The following is a 12,225-nucleotide window of genomic DNA, read 5'->3' on the forward strand; positions in this document are numbered from 1 at the left end:
GATTGTTTAGATGAGGGTTCAGAATAGCAACAATGAAACACAACTTTCCTCTACTTCCTAAATGCTCCCCTCCCCTCATCAAGATCCCAATTCCACCTTACAAATCTAGCTGAACCAGAGGATGTACACTTGTACAGATAGGAAATGGAAACACAGGGAATCCAGGAAGATGATCCCTTCAGGACCAGTGGTGTGAATGGCGATACTGGGAGGGTGAAGGGAAAGTGAGGTAGAAAGGGGGAACCAATTATAAGGATCTACATATAACTTCCTCTCTGGGGGGTGGACAACAGAAAAGTGGGTGAAGGGAGACATGTAAGATATGACAAAATTATAATAATTTATAAATTATCAGGGGTTCATGAGGGACAGAAAAGTGGTGGGGGGACGAGGGGAATGAGGAGCTGATATCAAGGGCTCAAGTGGAAAGCAAATGTTTTGAGAATGATGATGGCAACACATGTGCAAATGTGCTTGACACAATGGATGGATGGATGGATTGTGATGAGTTGTATGAGCCCCCAATAAAGTGATTAAAAAAACAGAATAGGAAGAAGTTGCAGAACTCGGAAGTTGATTGTGCCCGAGGCGGAGAGTTCAAAGAACAGGAGGAGAGCTAAGTGAACGAAAAGAGGTCCCCAGGGGTCAAAGCTGAGGGGTCAGCTTAAATGTGACAGGACCCAGGAGACCCCATTAGAGAACAAAATACTTGGGCAAAACAATCTTCATTTCCCCTCCTGAATTGACATGACATTATGTCCTTAACGTCTTCATCCTAGTTCAAATACCAACTCATTTTTCTAATTCTTATAAAAAGATGCAATATTTCTCTCATAAATATCATGGCATTTTGCTTATATTGCTTTTTCTGATAGCCACTTTAATTAAAGTCAATCAGTATTTATTAAATATATACTGTATACCATTTAATGAATACTGGATACACATGAGTGAATAGTACGGGCTAATATCTCTCTAGAACATTTACAGTGGAGGTGTGGGATGTTAGTAAGCAGGGGTAGAGCAGTAGACATAGTAAATATAATATAGAATAAAATATATATATGTTATAAAGTGACAAATGCTAAGGGACAAATTGATGTATGAATCAAAATAAGGGAAATGAAGAATGAACGTGTTCGCTGTCATTTTTTACATGGAAGTCGTCTTTGAAAAGGTGGCTTTTACACAGAAGATGCGGTACAGCTAACAGAATCAGGACAATGGTTTAAATAGAACTCTACGTAGAGAAGACAGCCCGTCACAAAGGCCTGACCCTGGGATCGAACTGGATGTAGTCATCAGAAATCAGGGCGTGGTGAGAAAGGAGACCTGAGAAGGGAGTCATAAGAGGCAAAACCACAGAGGGAAGAGGGAAGTTAAGGTCACTGGCAAGTTGGGGAGATTTGGATGAGGGGAGATCAGAGGTTGGGTCTTATGAGTTCACTGTAAAGATTGGCTTTTATCCCCACTTTGGTAGGGAGTCATTGTAAAAGTTTTGACATTAGATAATGCCTTAACAGTTAAAGATGGCATCTGACTTAAGGGTAAAAAAATATATCAAGCTGACTGGTTAAAATTCAACTGTACAGGAGCAGGATTAGTTCCAGAAAGACTATTTGGGAAAATGCTGAAGAAAGAAAACAAAGACCACTGACATGCTGTCTGTCCTGACTCGCAGTGACTCTTTACAGGTTTCTGAGACTGAAAACCTCTGAGAGCAGGTAGCCTCGTCTTTTTCCCATGGAGCAAGCAATGGGCTCGAACTGCTGCTGACCTCGAGCCCCACCAGAGCTTCTTACGACTAAGGCAAGGGGTTGGTCATTCGAACAAGATAGCAATATTGTTGGTGAGGAAAAGGGTTCAAACTCTGGAATTATTTTGAGGGGAGAGCTGACAGAATGTCCTGGCAAACAGAATGAGAGAAAGGGGGGCTGAAGAGTATTGTGAAGTATCCAGGAATTACCATAAACTGATATAATTTAAGTAATCACTGGCTTGAGAAACAATTTATTGTTGAAGGTACTGTGGCTCTGAGTCAGACTTGATTTCACAGCACTGTTTGGTTTTGGGTTTTTGTTCACTAGGTTACAACATTCTTGAGAAAGCACTCTCTAATTTCATTTCTGTTCTATAGAACCAATACATTCTGTGCATAGAATTAATCTGTGCACTTTCCCGATTATTAACCAGGGTCTGGATGACGTAATGCTAAAGATGGGGAGCCTGGTATCAATAGAACCAGCAGTTCTAAAGGACAGGCTGGCTTTTCATGTCCATTTGTGTAGAAGACATATAAGTTAGATATGTTTAATCTAATAGGTACAAGAATATTTAAAAACTTTAGTTATACCACCAGAACATTGCAAGTTAAAATGTCTATTTTTTCAAATTTGTTCCTTGTGAATATTGTTCAGCTCTGTTTTTTGTCATTGTAGCTGGTCTCTAAAATGTTGTAATCTTCATATAAGTGATGAAATACGTTCACATTTAAAGGATCGTCTTTAAATTTGCTTGTCATTTAGAAATCTGTTTCTCACTTCTAAGCTTACACTAAACCTTTCCAACTTAGCATCTTATGTAAATTTAATGAGCATTTTCTCACTCTCATCATCCAGGTCATTGGGTCATTGATTCTTATTTCTCTTTGTGCTTTTAGAACAAAGAGACTGTCTCAATCCATCCTTTCCAGTCTTTCCGGTTTATGGACAGTGCTTTCCTGTTTTCATTGCACTTTTATCATTTATTCTCTTTTTAAAGCTATTATGAAAGATTACTGAGCTAACTAACCTGTTTTCACAGAACAGTTCTCATTCTTCCTCTTTCTATCCTAAGATTATGAAAATATTTAAATCAGGGTGACGTTACAATTCCGGAAGATCAATGAAACAGAAGTGGGAATAATTAGATTAATTATTAAGTAAATAACTACAGAGATGATAATCTAGCATAACATCTATGTAATGAGAGGCTTGATCGTTGGCAGAAGTTAAAATTGACTAGCAACTGAGACACAAAGGAAGACGAGTGCAGAGGCACAGAAGTAAAATTTAATTGAATGTAACAACATAATACATTACAATAAAATAAAATAAATGCTGGGTACTCTAATGATATCCATACTTGTTTTATTGATTCCAATATCTATAACACCTTTATAAATATTTTTCTTGAAATACAAATGTAATTCTTAGTCCTCCTTTTTAAACTCTCCATTGGTTCCTCATGATTTTTCAAAAACAAAACAAAAATTAAATATTTCTTCAGGCACATAGCATTTGAAAGAATTTATTATTATCAGATTCTCACTACAAGAAATGTTAAAGAAATCCTTTAACAAAAAACCCACTGCCATCAAATCAATTTTAACTCAGAGTGGCCCTAAAGGATAGAATACAGCTACTCCATAAAGTTACAAGGCTGTGAAGCTATACAGAAGAAATAAAAAACAAATTCATGAAGAATATAACAAATAGAAACTATATAGATAGACATATAGGATATTTCCTATTATTAAAATATATTTTAAATAATTGAATAATAACAATATATTATTAGCTTTTAAATATATCTGTATAAAGGAAATATATGAAAAATAACAAAACTGACAAGAAGAAAGAAAGAGAATTACACTATTGTTAAGCTCCTTTGATGTGTACATAATATTACAAAACAAAAACTCACTGTTATGGAGGTGATGATGACTCACAGCGACCCCTGTGGGTTTCCAAGATGGGAACTGCTTAGGGGGGTCGAGTGCCATCTTGACCTCCTAGAGCTCCTGGTGGTTCCAAACTGCAAACCATGCAGATCCCAGCTCAACATGGAACCGTAAGATGACTTCTATATAGACGTTGACTACCAACCCGCATATTGTTGTTTAAAGTGCTTGCTTGCTGATCAAAATGTTGGAGGTTTAAAACCCCAAGCTGTTCCTCAGACAAAAGATGTGTCAGTCAGCTGCCATAAGCATCACAGCCTGGAAGACCCTATGAGGAAGCTCAATTGAATTGAAAATCAACCCAAAAGCAAGGAGGTTGGATTTTTTTCTATTAAAAAAATTATGTTTTAAATCTTAATGAGTTTCCTCCTCAAGTTAGAGTAAACCTAATGACACGGATGGAGAACATCTTTCTGCACCTTCATTTACTGGTGGGGCTCAACTCACAATGAGAAGGAACAGCTTCAAAAGAACATGGCATATGTGAAGTTAAACTCTGAAAAATTAGAAGTTGTAAACAAAAGAAATGAAACACATAAAGTCCAATATCCTAGATATGTAACAGCCAAAACAGGCTAATATTGACCAATATTTTTTTGTCAGATAGTCATAGGGATTATTATTTCTAGTATGACAAATTCAAGAGAATTGATTAGTAGATAATATCAAAAGGAGTATTTCAAGATCTATCTTGAAGTATAACGCTGTCTGTGATAGGATGATATCTACCAAGGACAATGAAGCCAGCAAAATTATTATTCAAATTCATACACCAACCACATAACTCTTCAGCTTGAACTTCAACAAATATAAAATAAAGATGCACTGATAGTGATTCATGATTAAAACTCCAAAGTTGGAAATGAAAAGGAAAAATCAATAATTGGAAAATATGGCCTTAGTGATAAAGAATGCTAGAAATCATATAATAAAATATGTTTAAAAGCAATAACTTCATTATTGCAAATATCCTTGTTCAAAATATAAAAAGCCTCAGTCCATATAGACTTCACCATGAAGAATATGGAAGAATGAAAATGACCTCATCTGCGTGAAATGACAATGAAATAATGCAATAGCATCAGTCAAACCAAGACCAGGGGCTGACTGTGAAACAAACCAAAAACCTCATAGGCAATTTCAGGATGAAGCTGAGAAAACTAAATACAGGTTCATTAGCATCAGAATTCAATTTTTTGGTATATTGTACTTGAATTTAAAGATCATCTCTAGATGTTCTGCCTTGAACACGAAGAACCAAAGAAAAGATGAATATAGGATAACATCAAAGGACTATTAAAAAGACAGGAAAATAGAGAATAGCAAAATCAATGTCATAAAAGACTCAGAAGCTTGCTTTTGAGCATACAGTAGCTAAAGTAACTGGTAGAAATGAAAAAATAAGTGTGAGAAATTTTTATATATTATGTTTCTTCTTTTTTTTTTGTTCAAAATGATAAATTTTTTTTCTTTCTTTCTTTATTTATTTTTTTAACAATTTATTGGGGCTGATACAATTCTTTTCACAGTTCATACATATACATACATCAATTGTATAAAGCACATCTGTACAGTCTTTGCCCTAATCATTTTTTTCTCCTCTTTTCTTCTTTTACATTTTATTAGGGACTCCAACAACTCTTACCACAATCCATACATATACATACATCAATTGTATAAAGCACACCCATACATTCCCTGTCCCAATCATTCTCAAGGCATTTGCTCTTCACTTAAGCCCCTTGCATCAGGTCCTCTTTTTTTTCCCCCCCTCCCTCCCTTTTCCCCCCTCTCATATGCCCTTGGTAGTTTATACCTCGTTATTTTGTCATATCTTGCCCTATTCGGGGTCTCCCTTCCCCCCTTCTCTGCTGTCCCTCTCCCAGGGAAGAGGTCACATGTGGCTCCTTGTAATCAGTTCCCCCTTTCCAACCCACTCACCCTCCACTCTCCCAGCATCGTCCCTCACGCCCTTGGTCCTGGAGGTATCATCCACCCTGGATTCCCTGTATCTCCAACCCTCATATGTACCAGTGCACAGCCTCTGTCCTATCCAGCCCTGCAAGGTAGAATTCGGATTATGGTAGTTGGGGGGAGGAAGCATCCAGGTATTATGTTTCTTCTAAAAGCAAAACAGCACCAGAAAAATTTCTCCATATTGGTGTGAGTGGCTTAAGAAAAGTAAAATTGAAATGGACCTGACATCTTTCATGACAAACAAGTGCATTTCAAAAGAAGAGATAATAAAAGATCTTAACCAAACACGGCAGCTTGAGAAGACAGCGGAAAACAGTTTAACAACATGTGGAAAGTCCTACAGTTGGAAAGCCCCAAGGGCAGAAGAGGATGAGCAGATGTCAAGCTGAACGAACTGAAGAAAAACAGTAAGCCTCCAGTTAAAATTGAAGGATTCTACAGACAAAATATTAAATTATATATACATCAAAAGAAGATGGAAGGAATACACAAAGCACCCATATCACAAAGATTGGTCTGCATTTAATCACTCAGTAGGTAGCATTGTATCAAGAACAGGTGATACTGAAAGAAGCCTAAGTTTCACTGAAGGTGGAAGTTAAAAACAAGTTTTCAGAAATTGGAAAAATATCAAAGTAAACACTTTAAAACTCTCATGTAGCAGTAGAAGCCCTCACTAGTGTACCTCAAGAAACTGGCATAACCTACCCAACCAACTGAAAGATATCCGTGTTTGAGCCCATTCTTACTGGCAAGTAAAATTTTGCTGAAGATAATTCAACATCGTCAGGGAGCTGCACGTGGGACATCTTTACTGATGTCTAATTAGTCTTGGCTGAAAGCAAAGAATACCAGAAAGATGTTTACTTGTGTATCACAACTATGAAAAGATGTTGAACAGTGTGGGCCATTACAAACTATGTATTACACTGCAAATAATGGGAATTCAGGAACACTTAACTCATTCAAACAGCACAAGGGAACAGTATGCAGGCAATCAGGAAAGGTAAGCATCAGGGCTGGACCTTCTCACCATACTCGTTCAACATGTATGTGAAACAAATAATCCTCAGCCTGGATGAGATGGAAAATAATGTGGCATCAGATTCTGTAAAAGCCTCATTAACAACTGGCAACATACAAGTTAAGAAATATGCTTGCTGAAAGAAAAGAGGGCTTGAAGCACTTACTGTTGAAGACCTACTACTGCCTTCAATATGAGCCACAACTCAATTTAAAAAAACATGAATCCTCACAACTAAGCCAATCAGGATAAACGGTAGAAAGATTTCATTGATCAGAGATATAATTGGATCTACACTCAATGCTCATAAAGGCAGCAGCCAAGAAATCAAATGACAGTCACATACTGCAGTGGGCACATCTATTGTATAAGTTTCTTTAAAGAGTGAAAGAGCAAATGCGTCACTTTGAGGAATCAGACGTGCAGACCCATGCCATGGTGTCTTCAGTTAGTTCATAATAAAGGAAGATCAGAGAGGATTTATGCGTTTACAATTAGAGGGTTGGAAAAGGATACTGAAAGAATGATGCCATCACAAGCAAAAGTCTTTTAGAAGATACAGCCAAAATGCTTCTTCGAAGCTCGCCTGGTGAGACTGAGTCAGGAGCGTCCAGTCTTCAGAAGAAGACATCATGGGAGGTAAAAGACACGGTCATTGTAAATGAATAAGACACTTAACAGGATGGACTGACAAAATGGCTGCAACAGTGGACTCAAACATAACGACTTTGGTGCTCTGTTCTGTTGTGCACAGATAGGTCTTCACGCAAAGACTTCTAATGACACAGAACTTAATGTCGCCTATTTTAATAAAACACCAAAACACACTTTTTAATCATTGCACTGATGGGTAATTGTACATGGGGGTTTCTATTAAAACAGTTCATATTTTTATATATTATACGTCAACATAAACTCATTGGCAATGAGACAGTCACTACTAGAATGCAAAAGTAAAAGCATTTTTATTAAAAAGGGATATATTTTCTAGAAAACCGTATTCGTAATTTTAATAAAACAGAAACAATATTCAATCTATAAAGTACAAACCAATCCTAATGGGTACAATTCATAACATCCTAAAATTGATGACTGGAGACATTAAACCTACTTTAACAATTATTTCAGCTCCAGTAAAACAAAATTCATTGCCATATAAGTAAGAAATAATGAGACACATGCTAGTGTTAAAAACAGAACCGGGGGAGAGAGGTACAAAGAAACATCATTATCCTGGCCCAGCTAACTACAGAAAAAAAGTTCATGCAAGAGATCCTAGCTCTAAGTCTAATTATTGTCCCAAACAAAGAAATCTATCCACTACCATTGAACCAATCCCGACTCCTTGGACAGAGGGGAACTGCCCTTCTCTTCCTCAGGCTGTGTATCTTTAAGGAGCCACGCCCGTCTCCCTCGGAGTGGGCTGGTGAGATCCATCCAGTGGCTTTTTGGTTACTGGCTGAGCACTTAACCATTGAACAACTACCATTCAACTATCACCCCCACACTATATCATCTTAAGTCTCATCTCTAGTTTTTGTTTATTACTCTTATTTCCAATAAAAGGCTTAATTCCCAAAATGTTCCCATATTGTTTATAAAATATACATAGCAGGTCATTGCCTATATCCTTCTACATTAGCCAACCAAAATAAACAAATATTTAAGAGCTACCACTGAAAAATAATTGTCACTATACTAGTCTGTTTTCTTATTGTTAATAATATCTGACGTTTATATAACACCGTTTGTACAGCAATCTCATATTGTGTCTCCAAACATTTATTCATTAGTACTTCCAATATTTCTATGCATGGTTTGGCAAATAATCATATCTGGTCTTCTACTTTATAAAACAAAGCCCTAACTCTTAAAGTGGCATGAGCCTACTAACTTCATATTTTCCAGCTCACAGTCCATTTCTATCTGCTAGGAGGAGGCAATACATAGAATCCACGCAGCATGAAGCAATTTGACTTCCCTGCATTGTGAAACAGCCAAGCGGCATTTGGGTCTTATTTATTCCCACCTTTTTGTATGCGATCCAGTCAAACACCCTGTCAATATCAGTTGCCTGTAGCACTTCCTGTGAGACCGGATGGGAACTGGCCAAGCCATCAAGCAGCATCACTTCATGCAGAACATCTGTCAGGAACCTCTGCTTTTCCTGCAATACAGATGAGTCAATATCATAGGTGATTCAGGGTTATGACAGAATGTGTGTGACAACTGCTACAGAATATGTGTCACTTAATTGATGAAGCTCATTAGTCTTAGATGGTGAGACTCAAGTGAAACCCAGTAAATAAAATGCCTCCTAAGTTACTTGAAAATGTAGGCGGCTGCTTTGAGCACGGCATGAAACAAAATCAATGAACTACTCTGGGCTCTAAAGAGATTTTTTTTAAAAAAAATTGACTCTGTTTAACAGTGGGGAAAGCAAAATTTGGACAGTGGACACATAATGAAAGTGGCTAGGATACAGGCTTCGTGGGGTGTGCTACAACATAAAGACGACAATCCAGGTTTCACAGTGCCTTTGTAAGTGCATTCAGTATAAGAATACTAACTAGATTTCAGGCTTACAGTACTGTCTCACTATTTAGTATCACTAATCTCTAATACCATGTGAACAGGTCATCCTCCCTCCCCTTTCCATGCCCCCTGTGAGTGAGCGCGCACACACACACACACACACACACACACACATTCTCTCTCTCTCTCTCTCTCCCCCCTTAAGAATGTGAAGAGAACACAAGTAATGAAAGATATAACATATGTGATGCATATGAGAATTCCAAATAACAAACACAAAGCAGATAACAATGCATAAGAATAATAATTTACCATGAAATTATAAAAAGTCAAAATTACAAGACTTCTCTTCTGTGTATCATTGAGATATCAGTCTCTACTCTATTAAAAGTAAATTTATTATGGTAGAAATAAAACAAAGTAAAAAGTACTTTTCTGTTGTTTTGGATTTTAATATATCCTCCTTTAAGGAAGTGGCTTGGGTTTTGTCGCCAGCACACCAAGGATGCTGGCAGCTCTTAGTCCTCCTGGCCTCCTGCCTCCAAGGGGGGAGGAGTGAAATCAAAAAGAAGGTGCAAGGGATAACAAGGGCTAACTAGCCCCCAGACAGTTAGGAGCTAAAGAGTATCATTATGGAGATTAAAGGCTGCAGAGTTAAATTGCTCAAATCATTCTGAGCTCAGTCCTGGAGCGTCCCAGGTTTGAGCCAGCAGATAAACAGTATGTTATTTCTGAGCAAGTTGTAATTTCAAGCTGAGAGAAGACTAGTCCTGGAGTTAAATAAAATAGAAATGGAGAATAAATATACCATGAAAAGAATAGTTAACTAGCACATGTAAGTGTACATTCCTTTTTCTCATGCTTTAAAAAATATTTTGTTCATCATTGTTTACTTTGTACAGTTCAGTGGCTATATATTGGGCTTATTTATTCCTCTTTTACATTAAGAGTTCTACAGAAATCAGCTGTATTCTCTCAAAGAGAGCAATGCTGAAACAATTGAACCAAACCACATTCTCAATTACAGAGGAGTGCTCCAGATCCCGGGAGGCCATATATAAGAAGTTTACACTTGACTGAATTATATGAGAATATGGCATAAATAGGCTATATTTCTTCTCAAATAAACGTCCTACTTCAAGGCAAATTAAATAAAATGCAAATAGATATGATAGTTTAAATGGTTAATAATAAATAAAATAATACATACATATCTCATCTTGAGTCTACTAAAAAAGACATACTCAGGCTTTAGACAAATGACCTGGATTGATATAATAATGGAAAATCATGCACCAATTCAAAACAATTTTACAATTGATTTACTTCTAAGCAAATGTTCATACCTGTCATTCATGTAATTTCAAAATGTGCATTAAAAGTTACTTGATTTAGAATTGATGGAGGAAATTATAAAATATATCATTTTACTTCAACTTGACTAGTGAACATTTTTAAGAAGTACTAGCTGAAGGTGAGCTATCTCCATTCTGAAGATAAAAACATACATCTTCAAATAGTGGTCACCTCCTGTAATACCTATTCCTCACACAAATAATCTAAAACTATAGTATATAAACCGAGTGTAAAATGATGCTTTATTTGAATTCAAGTTCCTAATATTTAGCAATACATAATACACACATTTATCAATATTAAAAATTATTATCAATATTAAAAGTAGTAACCCCCTTTTAAAAATTTGTAATATTTAAATGATATTAAAAATGGTAATCTTAAAAATAAAAACAATCAAATTGTAGGAAATTTTGTCATATATCAATTTTGTTATGTTATATATGTACAGTGAATATTTTTACACCAATAAAAAAACAAACATTTTCTTTTCGGTAAGTAGAATGTCCATAAGCCATGTGTAAATATAGTACAGTCAGGTTATTAGCAAAACAATTCATCTACATGGTTGGAAAAAAGGATACTGTGTAATTGAGAAAAAAGGCTTATGTGCATAAAGAGATGAAAAGCAAGGGAAAAATCCTGGCAGGAAAACCCTCACAGAATCCTGAAGAAGGAGTACCCTCAACTGAGGAGAAAGCGAGAAAGATCCTAGCCAGAGGCAAGTCCAATTTCAGAAAACCTCAGAGTCTCAAGGGGAAAACATACTAATATTCTACAAAGACTTATGCCTATGTCACTACAAAATTTAAAATTATATACAGCATCCTAATTTTCAGTGACCCTCCTCAGCAGCAACAGGAAGAACAACAACAAGAACAAAGGAATCACTAAGTATTGATTCATTGTCTGTTGTTTACCAGGGGTTGGGAACTAAAAACAAAGTCAAACTTAATGAGCTTCTATACTATGACCCGGCATGGCATCCGGAGCCCACACTGACACACTGAAAGTAACTTTTTAGTACAAGAAAAGATGGATGGATGTCTGTGTTTTGTAGGGAAAAAAATCTATCTGTGGTGTTTAGTCAAAAGCTAATTTTATTTCATAGTTTAATGTCAAAGGGGTGGCCAGTCTACCATGGTCACAGAATCAGCAAAACAAGCCAAATTGAAGAACCTGAGTTATGTTTAAAGGGGACTTAATGTTAATAGGTGCAATGATTCCTATTATTACAATACAAGCACTGTATTAAGTTTTTTAATATCTGCATATCTAAATAGTTTCCGTAATCTCTTTGATACATATTCTTTTATAGGAAAATGCATGTTGAAGGATGAGTTGCTCAGATGGATAGGGGAAGCAGCTCAAAATGGTAAACTATAATCAGAGAAAACAATCTAGCACAAGGATTGACATACAACCGCCTCCCACAGGGACAAACAACAGAAAAGTGGATGATGGGAGACAGAGGATGATGTAAGATATGAAAATAATAATCTATAATGTATTAAGGGTTCAGGAGGGATGGAGGGAGGGAGAAATGAGAAGCTGATATCAAACGCTCAAGTAGAAAGAAAATGCTTTGAAAATGATGATGGCAACATATGCA

The 12,225-nt window shown here is 36.5% G+C and overlaps 1 protein-coding gene across 3 annotated transcripts in view; it reads right to left on the bottom strand.

Moving 5' to 3' along the window:
- The window catches only part of LOC142436063 (thyrotropin-releasing hormone-degrading ectoenzyme-like), a 342,102-nt gene that overhangs the window by 303,629 nt on the left and 26,248 nt on the right, over nt 1-12,225 (bottom strand). For all 3 annotated transcript variants that reach the window (XM_075539994.1, XM_075539992.1, XM_075539993.1), the window contains exon 3: nt 8,752-8,889. In XM_075539994.1, coding sequence (XP_075396109.1) covers nt 8,752-8,889 — 138 coding nt within the window. The remainder of the gene's footprint in view (nt 1-8,751; nt 8,890-12,225) is intronic.

The sequence above is a fragment of the Tenrec ecaudatus genome, unplaced genomic scaffold, assembly GCF_050624435.1.
Source record: "Tenrec ecaudatus isolate mTenEca1 unplaced genomic scaffold, mTenEca1.hap1 Scaffold_131, whole genome shotgun sequence".
NCBI lineage: Eukaryota > Metazoa > Chordata > Mammalia > Afrosoricida > Tenrecidae > Tenrec > Tenrec ecaudatus.